General features: G+C 33.7%; 2 protein-coding genes across 3 annotated transcripts; one reads left to right on the top strand and one right to left on the bottom strand.

Annotated features, from left to right (window-relative positions):
- The first annotated feature begins 1,269 nt into the window (after positions 1 to 1,269).
- Positions 1,270 to 3,949, top strand: LOC103485164 (ankyrin repeat-containing protein NPR4-like). The gene is made up of 4 exons (XM_051079766.1): positions 1,270 to 1,738; positions 2,391 to 2,836; positions 3,495 to 3,721; positions 3,763 to 3,949. Exons 1-4 carry the CDS (start codon positions 1,270 to 1,272, stop codon positions 3,947 to 3,949), a joined length of 1,329 nt encoding a protein of 442 aa, XP_050935723.1.
- Positions 3,950 to 5,937: 1,988 nt separating this feature from the next.
- On the bottom strand, positions 5,938 to 15,193 carry LOC103485171 (ankyrin repeat-containing protein NPR4-like). Of its 2 annotated transcripts, none has more exons than XM_008442664.3 (5): positions 14,883 to 15,193; positions 13,619 to 14,107; positions 7,689 to 7,841; positions 7,138 to 7,580; positions 5,938 to 6,663 (listed from the first exon to the last, which is right to left on the bottom strand). In XM_008442664.3, exons 1-5 carry the CDS (start codon positions 15,121 to 15,123, stop codon positions 6,046 to 6,048), a joined length of 1,944 nt encoding a protein of 647 aa, XP_008440886.2. In that variant the 5' UTR covers positions 15,124 to 15,193; the 3' UTR covers positions 5,938 to 6,045. The 2 variants fall into 2 exon arrangements, with proteins under 2 accessions (XP_008440886.2, XP_050936025.1); XM_051080068.1 differs by having other exon boundaries at positions 7,138 to 7,430.
- Between the last annotated feature and the right edge of the window lie 4,523 nt (positions 15,194 to 19,716).

The raw sequence follows: 19,716 nt of genomic DNA, 5'->3' as shown, positions 1-19,716 counted from the left end.
CAAATTATTGCGCGTGAACGTGTGAGTTGATCCCATATGATGCGTCTATATATAAGTTGTGAAGAGCAGCTTAAAAATCTCATTCCCTTCTCGATCGGCCTCGAACTACATATATTCATCGAAACTGATAAATAGTGATTTGCAAAAAGCGTTTCCAAATTCCCCAGAAAACAGAATCAACATGAACCAGACGACGCAACCGTCTTCTTCAAATCTGTCGGAAAGTGGGGCTGTAAGTTGTGACGACGACCAGGTAAGTAACGGGATAGAACAGCATGAGCCGGTGACTGATGACGAAAAAAAGAAATCACATCACAAGACGAGTATCAATTGGGCTACAATTAGAAGTGTTATACTTCCCTGCTTCCATCTTTGCAATTCTAGTAAAGGTTTTTTTTTTCTTTTATACTTTATTTTATTTAAGAATGTCGTTAATATTTTGAATTTAATTACTATATTCACAATTATTCTTTTTTCTACTTTTATAGAGTTCTTTTCGTAATTAAGATCCTATTTGTTGGGTAATCATTTTAATTTTTTGTTTTTGCTTTTTCTGTTTTTTAAATTCTGTTTTTAAATATTTGTTTATTCAATCATGATATTTAACAAAAATGTAAATGATTGTAAGAAAGGTAAAGAAAAATATGTTTAATTTTGAAAACGAGAAGGGTTATAGGCCCTTTATTTTCAAATTTCTCTAACTTGTGTTTGGAACATTAAAAGGTGTTTATAAGTTTATAAACATTTCTATTAGGCAAACTATATTTTTGTTTCAAAAAACAATATGTTTGAATTAAAAAAAAAAAAAGTTGTATTATATCTTTAAACTATAAAGATTTTTTAAAAATACCTTTATTGTTAATTATTTATGAAAAATCATATTAGATATTTATGAGTCGGTTTAATTTCAAAATTAATCGATTAAAAGTACTTATCTATCTTATCAAGAGTGTGAAGTCTCTTCATCTTTCTAACGTGGGATTATCAACATGTCCTTCAAACCGATGCTCTTTTGTTCACAATTTTTTTCCATTAGACCAAATACTCGTTTGGGTTTTATGAGCTTTGACACCATACAGATAACATGAAGTTTTTTCAGTTAGAGGATATATAATTAAATTTAGCTTCATCCATCTAAATTTTTAGGTTAATTGAACGGTTTAATATGATATAAAAAAAAAGGTTGGCTCGGAAAAGTCATGTATTCAAATCCCTACATTTTCTGTTATAGGGGAGAAATCCGCGGAGGATCAGCTATGTGAAGCAGCGATGAAGGGTGACTGGAAGGCAGCGGAGAAATTGGATCAGAAACATAAAGGAATCTTGTTGAGTATAATAAACGAGGATAGAAAAGAAAGTGCCCTCCACATTGCCACAAGATTCAACAACACTGCTTTTGTGAAGAACCTGATAGACTCCCAACTCAACGACCTCACCGAAGATCACTTGGAAGCCGAAAATAGATATGGAAACACACCCCTTCGCATTGCTGCTATATCAGGGGCTGAAGATATTGCAAAGTTGGTGGTGGACAGGCATAAGGAATTAGTCCACAAGCGTGTCACAGGAAAAGCATCTAATTATACTTGGAGCCAAGAAAACACACCTATTTTGATTGCTGCAAGATATAAACAATTCCACATGGTTACTCATTTCCTTCGTGCCATGGATTCCCCCGACAAAAATACTGAAATCCTAAAGAAGCTTCTTTTTAGTTTCATCGACTCCAATGATTACGGTTTGTTCAAAACTGCCTCATTATTATACAACTGAAATTATATAGCCATCAGACTAAAAGTTTTAATAAATACAACAATTGGATTTAATTTCCAGAGTCTATTAGGTGATTCATAATACATATATTGTTAAAAAAATGTTTGCAATCATTTCAAATAATTTTGCATGCCTCTAGTTTCTCCTTCTTCGTTCGACTTTCTTTTGGTGACAATGAAATTTTTTTTTTGTGTGAGTTTAGGGTTGACGAAAATATTAAGATTCTGTCGACCTAGTTGAGATGAATTGTGTGCACTTCTAATCTTAATTCTCCACTTATAATATATTTAAAAAAGCAAAATAATTTTACATGTCAGTAGACCTACAAGGATATCTTTGTCTTTGCATCACATGTTTTTTATTATTATTATTATTCTATACAGAAATGGCTTTGTCTATTCTAGAGGAGAACGGAGATTTAGCTTTGGAACGGGACGAGCAGAAAAATACGCCCTTGCATATAATGGCTAAAAAATCTAATGGCACGATTGGCGCAAAAAATAATCCGACCAAGTGGCAATCATCCATCAATAAATGTTAGTGTCCTTTTCTTTAATTAACTTCATCATATAATTTAGAAATATTTGTAATCTAATAATTTTGATTCCCATGTTTAGGTTGCAAGCATATATACAGGAACGAAATAATGCAAACAAAAGCCCATCATATGGTTGAAAAATTGTGGAAGGTTGTTAAAGACAAGATTAAAGATCAGAACAGCGAGAACGACCGTTGGATTTTACATCCCACAAGTATGTTACATGATGCTGCAAGTGTTGGAAATGTTGAATTTTTGAGAGTTATACTCAAGGAAAAACCCGACCTTCTACGGAAGCTCGATAAAGATCAGAAGACCATTTTTCATGTAGCTGTCGAGATGAGACAACGTAACGTATTCAATTTAATTTATGATATGGATTTGTTTAACCCAGATGACTTATCGTACTATTTCAATGAGGAAAATAAAAGCTTGCTCGATTTAACTACCAAGCCAATTCCGAGTCATCTTGATCAGGTTTCAGGAGCAGTGTTTCAAATGCATCAAGAGTATCTATGGTTTAAGGTACTTTTAACTTTCCACAAAATAACCCAAAACTCAAAAACGTAACCTTCTATCAAACTGATCTCTTTTCCAACATCATATATATTTTTTTAAATATCTACTTTGCCCTTAGTTACCTTTAAAAAATGAATCACTTCTCAAACCTCCTTATTAGTTTTTAAATTTTTTGTATATGTGATTCTTCTCATAGTACCAAGAAATTTAATATGAAACGTAATCTAATTAGTTTAATCTCTGTGAAGCAATTATTTAAAAGTTCATACTTTTTTTAACATATTTTGTTTAATTTATAAGCATGTTTAGAAACCACGCGAAAAGATGTATGAAAATAAATATTCCATTGAGCTAAAATGAAGTTGTGTATTGACAAAAATGACCAAAAGAACTATTTTTATCAAAACTAAGCACATCAAAAGCTAAGTCATTTAGAGCATCTAGTTTTTTCCTTTTTAAAACAAATGTAGAACAGATAGGATGAGATTAGCGGATCACCGAACACATTTCAACTAATTTGATACCGTTCATATATCCAATTAAAGCATCTAGTTCTTAAATGCACGAATAACATCCGTACTAAAAAATCTATGCATTCATATCATGTTTTGTTTAAAATAATATTTTAGCGAGGTCTTATATTTTTCAATGTACGTGTTTGAAGGAAGTGGAATACATTGAGCGCATAACAATCAGAAAAAACAGGAGGAAAATGGAAAATACACAAGAATCATTCATAAAAGGACACACACAACTTATGAAAGAAGGAGAAGAATGGGTGAAGAGTACAGCAAATTCATGCATGGTGGTTGCAACTTTGATAGCCACTGTAGTTTTCACTGCAGCCTTCACAGTACCAGGTGGCAACAACGGCAACAATGGGGTTCCCTTGTTTCTTCACCACGAATGGTTCACTGTGTTTGTGATATCAGATTCAATAGCTTTGATCTCATCTTCAACTGCAATTCTACTGTTCATGTCGATGCTGACTTCTCGAAGGGCCAAAAGAGATTTTCTGTTTTGGTTGCCATTGCAGTTGGTGCTTGGTCTTGGATTTCTCTTCCTTTCTGTGCTGGGAATGGTGTTGGCTTTCGGTGCTTGCTTGTTCTTGCACTTTGAGAAAAATATTTCTTGGATTCCATTGGTGATTACTTGGATGGCTATTGTTCCCATTTATTGGTTTTGTGTGTTGCAATGGAAACTTTGGGCTGATGGTTTAGCAGCATTACATGCCACCGGGATGTCTGTCTTATTAAAGCGTAGGAAGAACAAAATGTTGAACTTTTCAAATATTTGTTAATTTTACCAAAGTTAATTTATTTAATTAATGTTAGTAATATTTATTTAGGGTAATGCCCATATAAGTAGAAGAGAGGAGGCCTAATTAATTACTTTAGTGGAATGATTAAGGAGAATGTTTGAAGGTTGGTGTTGGTGGGCTAGGCTTAGCTTTTTCTTTAATTACCCATAAATAATATATGTGTATCGTTTTCACTTCAGTTCAATTGAAGCACTTCCGTCTTTTGTGTTCTTCTCTCTTAATTGTTTTGGGTTTGGTACAATGTCTCTTTAAATTCTTTTCTTTTTCTTTCATCTTAAATTAACCTTCTTAATTAGCTATCAAAAGCAAGTTTAGCTCTACACTAATTGACATGAACTTTTTATAGAACCGAGAGATTTGGAATTTTCCAATCTTCGTGATTGTACTAAAACAACTTCTTAATTATCTATTTTATCCCTAATAATAAATAATTAAAAGAACAATAAAATTATAAAATATAGTAAAATGTCATATTTTATAAATGATCGATACTCTATAAATGCACTAACATATACTAATACATAGATATTGATACATAGATTCCAATACATAGATACTGATACATAGACTCTAATATATAGATACTGATACATAGACTCCAATACATAGATATTGATACATAAACATTGATAAAAGTATATCAAATACATAAACACCGATGGAAGTAGAAGTGTATCTATTCATCATTGATAGAATATGAAATTTTTGTAAATATATTTTGATTAATTATGCTATATTTGAAAATACCCATAATAATAATAATAATAATAAATAAATAAATAAATAAATAAGATAGATATATATTGTAACAAAAATAAAATGGAAGGAAATTTAAATAGAAAACTAACCACCTAGTGGCCTAGTAGATCAAGAAATTTCTCCAACTACTCGGCTTCTTCTATTACTTTAAATCTGCATGCCTTTGTATAATTTTTTTGGGTTTTTGGGCTTATCTCTAGCCTTTTTTTTTCATCTTCCATGCTTCATTATATTAATGAAATGGGGATGATGAGGATGCTAAAGAGGTGTCCACTTAGTAAAGATAGTTGGATAATACACCTAAAACCACCTACTAACTTAAAAATTCTCCTTAACCATTTGACAAGGCTATTAAACCATTTTCAAAAAAATTATACCTAGGAGAACATCTCCTCCCTGATTGGCATCTGGTCATCTAGAAGCTCCTTTTTCAAAAACTATTCTCAAAACACTATAGCTCTCAATCTCAATGTTTTCTCTAACTAATTTTGTTACCAGGCTATCCTCTAGCCTTTTGTAACTTCTATTGATGCTTCTGTTATTAATGAAATACTCTTATGGTTGTTCTTTAACACCATAACAAAGTATCGTTCTCTAAAAAAAGGCTATTAAACCATTTTCATCCTAATCCTCTTTTGGATAAAGATTTGTGGTAGTGTAGGTTTGTAGGTATTTCCAAATTTTTTTTTTTTTTTTTTGAAATTATAGTGCTAGTTCTATTACTTTAAATACTAGCACTTTTGTATAAACTTCTTTGGGGCTTATTTCTAAATCCTACTCTCCTAGCTTCGTGTTTTATTTTCTCTTATTATTAATGAAATGGAAGTGATACGGATGCTAAAGGGATAACCATCTAGTGAAGATGTCCGGTGCACCAATCAGATCCATCGTATCTTTTTTCAAAAGAAATTTTACAAATAAACCACTTTTGCAAATCTCTTTGACGGAGCTTTTAATTTAACACATTGTGTAAGAGCCAAAAAGTCACCTTTCCTCCTAACTAGGAGTCACTATGATTCTAAATAAATGATACTAACAATGTGCATTAGCAAATTAAAATCGAAAATCAATTCAGATTACTTACATAAACATGCAGCAATAATTAATTTTTAAATATAAAAAATAATTTGTTACGTCAGAATACTTTGTTCTTCCTATCCTTTAATAAATAAGACATCCCAGTGGCATGTAATGCAGCTAAACCATCAGCCCATAGTTTCCATTGCAACATACAAAACCAAGATATGGGAACAATAGCCATCCCACTAATCAGCAATGGAATCCAAGAAAAATAATCTTTCCCATAGTGCAAGAACAAGCAAGCACTGAAAGCCAACACCATTCCCAGCACAGAAAGGAAGAGGAATCCAAGACCAAACACCAACTCCAATGGCAACCAGAACAGAAAATCTGTCTCCACGCACCGAGACGTTAATATCGACAGGAACAATAGAATTGCAGTCGAAGATGAGATCAAAGCTATTGAATCTGAGATCACAAACACAGTGAACCATTTGTGGTGAAGAAACAAGGGAACGCCATTGTTGTCATTGTTGCCACCTGGTACTGTGAAGGCTGCAGTGAAAACTACAGTGGCTATCAAAGTTGCAACCAACATGCAAGAATTTGCTGTACTCTTCACCCATTGTTCTGCTTCTTTCACAAGTTGTCTGTGTTCTTGTGTGAATAATTCTTGTGGTGTTTGCTTCCCTTTCTTTATTCTCATTGTACGCTCTCCTATGTCCTCCACTTCCTTCAAACACACACAAATATAACATATATATTGCAATTAAAATTATCAACTTACCAAACAATTATTCCAAATATAACATGGTATTCATGCATTGACTAGTTGAACTATATGCTGTGATTGATTTGGTGTGTTAGATGATCTATATAATTTTTAAAGTTACCGTCACCCATTGGTTTAACTTCATAACATAACATTAATTTGTATATTTCTTTACCTTTCATTTATTTTGGGAAGTATATTTTATAAATATTTCGTGACGTATTTAGTTTTAATTACCAAAAAATTAGGTTAATAATATCATCTTATTCTCTAAACAAACACTTAAGAAAACAGCTTTCCTGGCAACTGATAAGGATCCTTCTTGCAGATGTGATCCGAGTTCATTATGTGGCCCTCCTCTACTCCACTAATGATTTAAAAAATCATTATATATTAAAAAAAGTGAGAAAGAGGGGTATTATTATAAATAAGTACCTTAAACCATAGAAGCTCTCGATGCATTTGAAAGACTGCTCCTGAGACCCTATCGAGATGACCCGGATCTGCCCTTTTGGCAGCTAATTCAAGCAAGCTTATTTTTTCCTCATTGAAATAGTACAATAAGTCATCTGGGTTGAACAGCTTCATATCATAAATTAAATTGAATACGCGACGTTGTCGATTCTCAACAGCTACATGAAAAATGCTCTTTCCACTGCCATCGACAATCCGTAGAAGCTCAGGATTTTGATTAAGTACAACTCTCACAAATTCAACGTTTCCAACACCTGCAGCATCATGTAACATGCTAGAGGGATGTAAGATGCAATTCCAACTGTTATCTTGTTGAACCTTATCTTGAACAGCACTCCACATTAGTTCAACTGTTTGATGGGCTTGTATTTGCATCATTTTGTTCTTGTATACATGCTTGAAAACTAACCATGGGAATCAGAATTATTAATTGCAAATATTTCTGAATGATATATGATGAAGTTTATAATAATAAAAATAAAAAAAATAAAAAAATAAAAAAAGACACTAACGTTTGTTGATGGATGATTGCCACTTGGTTGGGTTACTTTTTGTGCCAATTGTGCCATTAGATTTTCGAGCCATTATATGCAAGGGTGTGTCATCATTGGAATCTCGTATCAGTGCTAATGACTTGTTCCAATTTATAATAAGAAAAGCTATATCTGTATAAAGAAAGAAATATAAATGATGAGTTAATGAATTAATTAGAAAAATATTTGATCCTACCTATTACACATTATACACATGGTAGGAGCTGGATCAACGAACCCTCCACATATCTTGCTACATAGTATAAGGTCTTGTGTGGGTGATCTTCATTTGGTTTTTCACCTCGAAGAAATTAATGAATATGTAGCAAGATTCGTTGAAGTGGCAAAAGAAACAAGGGAGCTCACGGACATCTTTGAAGCTTCCATCAAAATCAAGGACAACTACACGGGCTTCATTCCAGCGTATATCAAGCTGTTTGACAAAGAAGAACACAGCTTCATTGTACAAGTTATAGTCAAAACTGAAGGGAAATGGCATCGGGAGAGAAGTCCTAGTATCCATGGTACTTTTACTAGAGAAGCAGCCAAAAGATTTGATGAATTCAACATGAACAGTGAGCAATACTTATTTGAAGATAATTTCGCAGTCTCGCCGGAAAAAGCAGTATCCATGGTGGTCGGAAAGAAGGACAACGGTCAGAATTTGGAAAAAAATAAAAAATTGGGAGCAATGATGGATTTTTTGAATTATGACGGCGACAGCGACTCAAGTGAGAAAAGAAAGATGAAGGCTAATGATGACGAGATGACAGTGATCAGCCAAAAAGGAGGGAAATTTTTTTATAGAGGGGAAAATTCAAAATCAGCTGGACAGAAAAAAGGCAAAAGAAAAGTTTCATTTGAATCCCCGAAATCCAAGACATTACTATACGATCCAAAGAGTGCCCCACAGGCCCTAATGAAGTTAAAAAGCCCACTTGAAAGCCCAAAGAAGAAATTGATGAAGAAATTCAGGGAAGAAATCAAGGGAAAAAGTAAAAAGATGTACAGAATAAAGAGCCAAAATACAAACCCAGACGCCCAAAATGAGAAAAAGACAAAAGGCAGCGGGCTAAAAATTCAGCCCATTAATGAGGTTAAAGAGCCAAACTCTTTTAGTCTCACAGTGGACCTTGGGCCTTTATCTCCCTTCTCTGATGAATTTTTATCAAGCCCAGATCAATTATCAATCTCACAATCGCCCACATCTCCAACACACTCTGATCTTATAAAAGACAGCATTGAGCAGCTTCTAGTCTCTGAGAATGAAGAGAATTCCGAAGAAGAAAAAGGGGAGGAGAAATCTGAAGAAGAAAATTTCAAAGAGAAATTGATTGAATGGTTAAAAACAAACAACCTCAAATTGGCACCGGTGGACTGGGACACCAACATGAACCCGACCTCAAATGTTTACATGGGTAGATCTCCAGCTGGGAACTTCGAAAAGGGGAATTCTATGTTTAAATGAAAATTGTAAGCTGGAATACTAGAGGGTTAAACTCTCCCTCAAAAAGAGTTCAAATAAAAAATCTTCTTTCCCGCTATCTTCCTGACTTTGTGATTTTAGTTGAGACAAAAATTTCTGTGGTTACAAAAAAAATTATTAAATCATTGTGGAGCTCCATAAGTGTAAAATGGCGTGCTATAAGTGCTTCTGGTAACTCTGGAGGAATCATTATAATGTGGGATGATCTAAGATTTAATGTGACTGATTTCATTGAAGGAACTTTCTCTCTATCCATTAACATAAACATCCCTGATGGGCCTTCGAATTCGGCCTGGTGGTTGTCGGCTATATATGGGCCCTCGGGTGGTCGAAACAGGAAATCTTTTTGGGCTGAATTATTGGACCTAAAAAACAAATGCTCCCCAACCTGGCTGTTAGCAGGAGACTTCAACGTAGTGAGATTCTCTTCTGAGACTTCTACTCAAAATCCAAGTAAACACAGTATGAGATGTTTTAACAAATTCATTTCTGACAGCAATCTTATTGATCCTCCCCTCTCAAATGCAAAATTTACTTGGTCTAATCTCAGAGTTCATCCAGTTCTCTCCAGGATCGACAGATTCCTTTATACAACAGATTGGGAAAATTTATTCACTGCCCACTATTCAAAGACCCTCTCGCGAGTTACTTCAGATCATTTCCCAATTGCACTGGAATCCTCCATGATCAGTTGGGGCCCTTCTCCCTTTAAGCTTATTAATGTACATCTGAAAGAACCATGGTTCAAAAATAATGTCACAAACTGGTGGAAAAATTTGAGACAGGAGGGGCACCCAGGCTTTTCTTTTATGAGAAAGCTTAAGCAACTATCTGCCATTATAAGAAATGAGCAAAGAAAGAACAAATGCTACAGTGATGAAGATAAAAATGCTTGGATAAAAGAAATCGACAGCATAGACAGATTAGAAGCTGAAGGAAACTTATCTGAAGAGCTTAGCCTACGTAGGACTAGATTAAAAGCTGATGTCCTTATGTCCGGTTTCAAAGAAGCTCAAATATGGTACCAAAAAAGCAAGAGATTGTGGATCACTGAAGGAGATGAAAATACATCTTTCTTTCACAAAATCTGCTCTGCCAGACAAAGAAGAAGCATTATATCAAATATTAACTCCGTCGATGGTGTTCCTTGTTCAACAAATGAGAGCATTGCAAAAGCCTTCTTAGATCACTTTGAAGATATTTATAAAGGGGGTGGAGAGGAAAGCCCTTGGCTTATTGATAATCTAAATTGGTCTCCTATATCAACCAACCAAGCTCAAAATTTATGTTCTATGTTCACGGAGGAGGAAATACATGAGGCACTTACTGCTTTCTCAAACAATAAAAGCCCGGGTCCTGATGGCTTTACCATGGAATTCTATAAATCAACTTGGTCTGTCCTCAAGGAAGAAATTCTCAACATATTCAGAGACTTCCACTCAAACTGTATCATCAACAAAGCAGTAAACATCACAAATATTGCTCTAATTGCCAAAAAGGAGAAGTGTGCGGAGCCTGCGGATTACAGACCTATAAGTTTAACGACCTCCATTTACAAACTTATTGCCAAAGTCATTGCGGAAAGACTGAAAAAAACTCTTCCTTCCACAGTGGCAGAGAACCAAATGGCCTTTGTAAAAGGCAGACAAATCATAGATGCTATCTTAGTTGCAAATGAAGCCATCGACTACTGGAGAGTTAAAAAAATTCAAGGCTTTGTTATAAAGCTGGATATTGAAAAAGCATTTGACAAGCTAAACTGGAGATTCATTGATTTCATGCTTATGAAAAAGGGGTACCCCTTCAGATGGAGGAGCTGGATAAGAGCTTGTATTAGCAGTGTTCAGTACTCTATTATCATCAACGGCAGACCGAGAGGCAAAATCCAACCTTCTCGTGGTATAAGGCAAGGAGACCCTATTTCTCCTTTTATTTTTGTCCTAGCAATGGATTATATAAGCAGGCTGCTGAACTCTGTGGGCGAAAAAATCAAAGGGGTGAAATTGGAGGGCAACATAAATCTGACACACTTACTATTTGCAGACGATATTCTGCTTTTTGTAGAAGATGATGAGCTCTCAATTCAAAATTTAAAGAATATCATCAACCTCTTCCAGCTTGCATCGGGGCTGAGTATCAATCTAAATAAATCCACCATTTCTCCTATAAATGTTGACGCTGCAAGAACTGAACAGATAGCTTCACAATGGGGAATTTCTACAAAATTTCTTCCAATCAACTACCTTGGAGTTCCTCTCGGAGGTAAACAAATCACAAAGACTTTTTGGAAGAACGTTGAAGAAAAGATAAACAAAAAACTTGCCAGCTGGAAATATTCTATGTTATCTAAAGGAGGTAAAATTACTCTGATCAAATCTTCTTTGGCTAGCCTTCCTACTTATCAGCTATCTATCTTCAAAGCCCCTGTATCAACCTGCAAAAACATTGAAAAAACCTGGAGAAATTTCTTATGGAAGAACCCACCAGAGACCCATAAACTACACCTAGTTAATTGGGCGAAGATTACCTCTCCAAAAGAGAAAGGAGGGCTGGGCATAAGTCGGCTGAAAGACACAAACTTTGCTCTTCTAACAAAATGGCTCTGGAGATACATACATGAAGATTCCTCCCTATGGAAGAAAATTATAAATGCAAAATATAGAAGCCTATCCAAAGGGGACATTCCTTGTGTTTGCAATCATAGCAGCAGCCGTTCCCCATGGTTCTCCATTTGCAAAGGCTTGGAGTGGTTTCAAAGACATGTTTCCTGGAAAATTAAAAATGGCAGAAGCTTCTCCTTTTGGCATAGTCACTGGCATCAAAATAGTCCTCTGTCTTCTCACTACCCCAGATTATATGCTCTATCTACAAATAAGGACAGCTCCATAAGAGACATGTGGAATAATACCGTGATGGATTGGGATCTAAATCCAAGAAGACAGTTAAGAGAGTGGGAACATCCTCTGTGGGCTGAGTTAAAAAACTCTCTAAATGCAAGCTTTTGCGAAAATGGAAAAGACTCTCCAATGTGGACCCTAAACTCTAATGGCTTATACACAGTGGCCTCGGTTAAAAAAGCTCTCCAACAGCCTGAACAAAGTCTCTTAGACCTCCAAAGCCAAAACACTTTCAAGAATCTTTGGAAGACAAGCATCCCAAAGAAATGCATCTTTTTCATATGGACTCTGCTCTATGATAGTGTGAACACTGCTGAACAACTTATGAAGAGATTGCCAAATCTCTGTTCTAGACCGAGCTGGTGTGTCATGTGTAAGAGGAATGACGAAGACAGGATACACCTCTTTATCCTTTGCCCCATTGCAAAGTCTATTTGGAGATTAATATCATCACACTTAAGCAGCAATGTAAACTGCCTCAGTCCAAAGGAGCTTTGTATTACCATGTGCAGCTGGAAACAGAAAACAAAGAAAAATGTCATTCTCTATAACACCTATGCCTCTGCCCTTTGGAACATTTGGTTGGAAAGGAATGCCCGTATCTTCAATGGGAAAGAAAAAACAGTTGCAGAAATTTGGGAAGATATAAAAGCTCTTGCAGGACTATGGACTAGTAGATCTTCTCTCTTCTCAAATTATCAAGCTTCTTCCATAGCACTAAACCTTAATGCTTTTAGTTAGTTTGCACTTCCTTAGTTTTCACTTTCTCTCTGTTTGTACTTTGTCCTTACGGGGCTGTTCTCAAGCCCTTTATTTTTGGGCCATCCTGCTTCCGTGTATTGTATTTGTTATATCTTAATGAAGCGGGAATGATGATGGTGCTAAGGGGGTGTCCACCTAGTGGAGATGCCCGGGTGCACCTGCTGACCCACCGTATCTTTTTTCAAAAAAAAAGAAATTAATGATTATTTTGTTGTTATGAATTCTAAATAAAAAGATAGAGTAAAAACCATTATTTTTCAAAAGAAAATTCTATTTAATAAATGATAATTACACTGTAAGACACCATTTTCAAAAATTGTTCTAAATGATTGAACTTTGTAAGTAACTTAAAAAAAAGAAAAAAACGATAGATTAGCGGTACACCGAATAAGCAAAACCTTAAGAATAGAAGTAATTATTTTAAACCTTTCTTCTACCTTAATTGTTGAACCTTTGAAGTAATTATTTTAAACCTATCCAACCTTAAGTAGTTCTAATAGAATCATTTTTTAATAATACCATTGCGACGAAAAGAAATTGATCTATAATAATTAAGAAAAGAAGATAATAGGTAGGTAGAGATATTTTTTAAAAAAATATATACATAAGGTCAGTCGGGTGCATCCGGGCATCTCCACTAGGAGGACACCCCGTTAGCACCCTCATATCGCTGAATCAGTACAGGAACCAAAGAGAGTAAGGGCTAGAGAATAACCCGATCAAACAAAAGCATTATAGGTAGGTAGAGATTTTGAACAACAAACCGTAATGATCGGAGGCAATGGCACTAAGAAGAAGCTCCATTTGCTCACTAATTTCCATTTTTTGGACAATCAAGTCCATAGCCTTGAGGAGAAAAGAAACCATATGGCTATGCTTATATCTAGCAGCAATCAAAACAGGAGTCGCATTGGCCGAGCCACGAGTGAGGACTAAATCGTTATGCTTTCGGACCATTAACTTGGCAATATCCACAGCCCCTGATGTAGCAGCAATGCAGAGGGCTGTGTTTCCATATATATTTTTAGCTTCCAAATCCTTTATTGTTAGCTTTGATTCGATCAATTTCTCCACAAAAGCAGCTTTGTTGAATCTTGTGGCAATGTGAAGGGCTGTTTCTTTTCTATCTTTGCTTATTACATTGGATAAGATTCCTTTGTTTTTCTTCTCCATTTCTTCTGCAGCCTTCCAATCGCCTCTTGTTGCAGCTTCGCATAGCTGAATATGTATAGGATCATGCTCCCTTCGGTTCCCTGAAACAAATTTTATAAGTGATATCATATAAAATATTTACAAGATATACCAAAATTTTAGATTCTATATATTAACATTATATTAGTTTCTATTAAGGTCACCGATAGAAATCTATTATAATGCAATTAGTAGTTTACGTCGTCTATTGCTATCCATTGACGTTAATATTTTTCTATTATATTATTTAAATATTTTGATTCATTTTGCTATATTTAAAAATAAATCTTAATTCTTTTTTAAAAATACGATTGGTTAGCGGGTACATTCGGACACCTTCATAGCACCCATCTAAATACTAAAGCGAGCATAACATCTATTGCAATATAATCAGAGACTAATAAACAATTTTACACCCTAAACACATATTTAAATAACTACCCAAACACTAAAGCATAGTTCATCTGACATCCTAGCATGTATTACCAACTAAGTAATATATGGTTTGAATTGTCTCACTCCAATCTTAAATAACTCCCTAAACTAAACTTCTCTAAAACTAAACAACGTTACTTCTCATCTAATGGGAATTAACACCTCAATGAATCCTATTTGCCAAATGGGCTTTGATTGTATTTATAAAAAATGTCAACAAAACTAATCAAATTAGAAACATTAATTACCAAGTTTTTCCTTAACAAAGAAAAATTAAATATTATGTAAAAAATTATTAGGACACAACATTAAAAGTAATATTTAAGAAAAAAAAGAGCGAAAAGAATTCAAAAGGTAGTAATAATAAGAAATTACTTATGTAAATATATAAAAAGCACTTACGTGAGTGAATATTGAAGCTGTGAAGTTTATTTCTAGCCCATTTGATACCCATCTTATGGTGTGAAGTTTTGTCGTCGCCTCCCATCATCGGCTGATCCTGTTCCTCCTTCACGTTCACCTGCGCCGACGATGAACCCCTGTAATAATCACCGCCGATCTCTATTCCATGGTGGTCATCTGAACTGAAACCCGTCATTTCCGGCCAATTTGATGAAGGCCGGTGAGTCGTCCGGTGCATCATATTATTGTTATTATTTTTTGGAATTACAAATTAGTATTTCTCAGTTCTGATGAATATATATATATATACATACATACATATAGACATTATTGAGGTAGCATTTAAACAATTTGGGTCAATTGAGATGGGATGGATGACATCATCCACACTCAGTCATTCATACGCAATACTTTTGGCTCTTCTCTCTCAACTGGGAAATTAAAAATTAGGGTGTGTGTATAATAATAATAATCCAAAATCAATCCCACTTAGATTATTTAAAAAATCTGGAAACACTTTTTAATTTGTTTCTAATTTGGAAAGTTGTAAATCCTACTTTTCAATTTCAACTTAGGCGGCCCTCATTTCCACATGTAAAGTTTCTTCCAAGTTGAGAATGAGATCTTTTCAATACAAAATCATAATTCCAATATTAAACTGTAGTAAATACATGTCAGTATATTTTTTAAAGATTGTAATATATTTTTCTTATATCTTTCCTTGGAAACTTAGATGACTTGAAAGTGTTTTGTTAGAGATTATAAATTATTAGGAAACCCAAGAAATAACATTTTGAGCACAGAGTGAGGAAAAGCTCGATTGTTTCCCATTTCATACCCTTGTCTTTAATTTTATGCCTAGGCTGTTTCCTTACCACACCTTTAATTAATTTTTCTTTTTCTTTTTGAGAAACATTTGAAAAGTTTATTGATACTTAAGAGACATATTTACTAAGTAGAATTGGAAGTATCTTATTTTATTTTAAGAGGGAAAAGTAAATTAAATAACATTTAAATGTACGAACCTACTATGAAAATTAAAAAAGAAGGTACCTTTTCTTAGTTTAAAAGTCTGAGAACTAAAAAACAACGACCCAGTATTAATCAAATTAGAACAAGTAAACTATTACGACGAACAACTTTAATCATAAAAGTGACAAAAATTTGTTGTATTTAAAAATGACGTAGATGTACGTAGATAAACAAACTGTGGGAAAAACTAAAAAATCGTTACTCACGGCTGAGTGATCTCCACGTGAATTGTGAACAAAAGTCTCCCTAAGATGCAAACAATTCCTAAATTTATCAACTTGTGATTTCATGTCGTTGGTCTCCAAATTTGAATAAAATAATACGAATAATAATTGTCGTGTGGTTCAATAATTTATGGTCCATTGATAAATATCTTGTCACCTTCATGAGTCTTCGTCTCTATAGTCCAAAAGATACCAAAAAATAATAGGGACCTTACTTTATATTGATAACACAAAACGACAGATATAGTAAATAATATGAATAAAATTCAAAAACCTCCACTTGGGTTGTAACGACTTCTCCTTTAATGACAACTAGAAATATATACATTAGATATTTCAAGATAAATAATCTTGGCAACGAAAAGAGAAAATTGGAAAAACTATGGGTATAGTAGCAACCAATTATTATATATATATATATCCATTATAATATGGTTGATCTTCAAACGTTGTAAAAAAAAAAAAAACTCAAAACTTCTTTGTTGTGTATTGTCTTCAATGTTTAATATCTAAAATCTGAAGGATCCACGAGAAAACCTAAAGAGAACTCAAATAATTGGGGAGAAGAACTTAAAAGGGAGCTTAAAGAACCCACGAGAGATCAATCGATGAAGCTTAGAGAATGCGTGAAAGAGCCTAGTTGAAGCCATAGAGTGTAAAGTCTATCGTCACTAATAGATTTTGGTATATGTGCAATTATTTTAAAATGTTAGTTATAAACTTAATTATTAGGTTAGTTTTCATAAATATAACATAGTAATAAAATATTATGGCCCGTGTAACAAAATCAAAAGCACATGAAATCAGTAGAAATTTTTCATAAATTTCAGATTTGTCCTTGATATTGTGGAAGATTCGTCACTTCTCTTTCTTCTTCTTCTTTGCGATTTATTTATTTTCTCTTCCACGTTTCTTCAGCTCTTTCTTCTTTTATTTTTATTCTTATTCCATATTTCTTCGGCTCCTTCGTTCATTATCTTTTTGGTAATAAAATACAGATTTCTTCCGAAACTTTCTTTCTTCTATTTTTATTCATCTTCTTTTTCTTTTTTTCTTTCTTCATCTTCTCTTTCTTTCTTACAGCTCATCTTCCAGAGTATCAAGATCGTTTAAATATCATTTTGATATGATCTAAACAATTGTTTAGATTTGAAACATTTCCTACACAATCATGTATTATTTCCTACATGATTGTGTATCATGATCGTTTAAAAGAACTACACTTAACATTTTTCCATCGTTAAAAAAAACTATACGATCGTGAATAATTTCTTACACAGGGTCGCATATCATGATTGTTTAAAATAAAAACTACACGAATTAAGCATTTTTTCCATGGTTAAAAAGAACTACACAATCGTGTATCATTTCAAGCTACATGATCGCCTATACACGATCATGTATCATGATCATTTAGAAGAAAAATTACACAGAACATTTTTCTCATCATTAAAAAGAATTATACAAGCATGTATCATTCCTACACGATCGTGTATCATGATCGTTTACAAAAAGAATTACATGAAACGTTTTTTCCATCGATAAAAAGAACTGCACGATCGTATATCATTTTCTACGATCGGCTTATCATGATCATTTAGGAAGAAAAATTACACGTGCATGTGTGATCAATTAATCACGTATTGATTGGGACATTTATGTATTTGACATCGTGGACCAAACTTTTTCTATTTTCAAAATCGTTCAAATCGTATAAATATTTTGTCGATTTGTTATATTTTAAAAAAAAACATCTAATTATTATCCTAAAATTATTATCGACCTAGCTTTTATTTGTCTTATAAAAAAGTTAATGAGGTAGAAATTAATTGATGAGTAGATATTAATATATACCGCCAATTGCATTTATGAGATCTTTAAAAAAAAATTGAAAAAAAGTATGCACCTTCCAACCATCCCAACATACCCTACTTCCATTGTATAGGAATTGTAGAACTCATTTATGAAATTGGAAAATGTTCGGGTATAAGTAAGGGCTACTCTTAATAATTTTAGCACATATATCCTACAACCATTTGGACAAAAATATCCTTTTCATGCACATGACTAGTGTCTGGCATGTAAAAATCAAATTGTATATTTATAAATAATGTTGTCTCATATTATTTATAAATATCTATGCGTATTTATCAAATACTTAAAAATTCAAGATTTGGTTAACAAAATCAAAAAGTTCATAAAGCCGGTAGAATTTTTCATAAATTTTAGATTTGTCTTTGCGATATTGCGGACGACTCGTCACTTCTCTTTCTTCTTCTTCTTTGTGATCTTTAGCTCTTCTTCAATATTTTCTTTCTTCTATTTTTATTCATCTTCTTTTTTCTTTCTTTCTTACTGCTTTTCTTCCAGAATGTCAAGATCGTTTAAATATCCCTTTGATATGATCTAAACGATCGTTTACCTAGTCAGCACGATTGTTTAGCATAGTCAACACTCGATCGTTTAGATTTGAAGCTTTTTTTTTCATTGTTAAAAAGAACTACACGATCATGTATTGTTTCTTACACGATTGCGTATCATGATTGTTTAGAAATAAAAATTACACGTGCACGTATGGTCGGTGTTGATACTACCTACACAATCGAATATATCATTTCCTATACGATCGTGTATCATTTCCTACTCAATCGTATATCATGATCGTCTAGAAGAAGAATTACATGCACGTGTGTGGCCGATCAATACCGTGTTAACTAGGGCATCTTTAGTATTTTCCATTGTGAGCCTATGTGCTTTTTCCGTTTTCAAAATTTTTCTATCCAGCGTAAACATTTTGCCAATTTATTATATTTTTGGAAGAAAAAAAACCCCAAAATTGAATTCAAACCTGCCCTAGAATTAATTGATTAAGGGACAGTTGCAAATGTAGCAATTATATTCAAAATAATTAAGTATGTAGCAACATTTTAAAAAAATTGCAAATATAGCAAAATCTGTCAAAATCTATCAATGATAGGAGTCTATCACCGATAGACCATGTAGCAAATGTTGGTCTATCACTGATAAACCATAAGAGTCTATCAACGATAGAAGTGTATCACCGATAGATTTTGCTATTTTTGCAATTTTTTTAAAATATTGCTACATACTTAATAATTATTCTAAATATTGCTACATATCATAATTACCCATTGATTGATTAAGGTTGGTGATAAATTGCGAGTAATGTGAACATACCTCGGAAGTTTGTATCCTCTTTCGTGAATTTGGGCTACATGAAACAATATGGGTGGGTTGGCCTAAGTTGGAGCCTCATGCCTAATCATTCAAGGCTTGGATCGGCATAGCTTCCTCCAAGGTCGCGGCTTAATTAAGGCCCAATACCTCTGGCTTGTTTCAAGGCTCAATATTTTGGGCCTTCCTTTGCTTACTCAATAGGTTTGGACTGACCCATGTGGGTGTGAGATGATGAGGTATACATCTTACGTTGATTCCGTTAGTTTCTTAATCCTTAAGATTTGGACTTTTTTAAGTCTAATCTGAATTCCAAACCAAGACAATGACTAATAATTGCACCCTAACAATAGCATCAAAATAATAATAACAATAAACTCAAT

This window comes from Cucumis melo, chromosome 12 (assembly GCF_025177605.1).
Source record: "Cucumis melo cultivar AY chromosome 12, USDA_Cmelo_AY_1.0, whole genome shotgun sequence".
Classification (NCBI taxonomy): Eukaryota; Viridiplantae; Streptophyta; class Magnoliopsida; order Cucurbitales; family Cucurbitaceae; genus Cucumis; species Cucumis melo.
The sequence above is the reverse complement of the archived record's forward strand: the minus strand, read 5'-3'. Positions and strand labels throughout refer to the sequence as shown.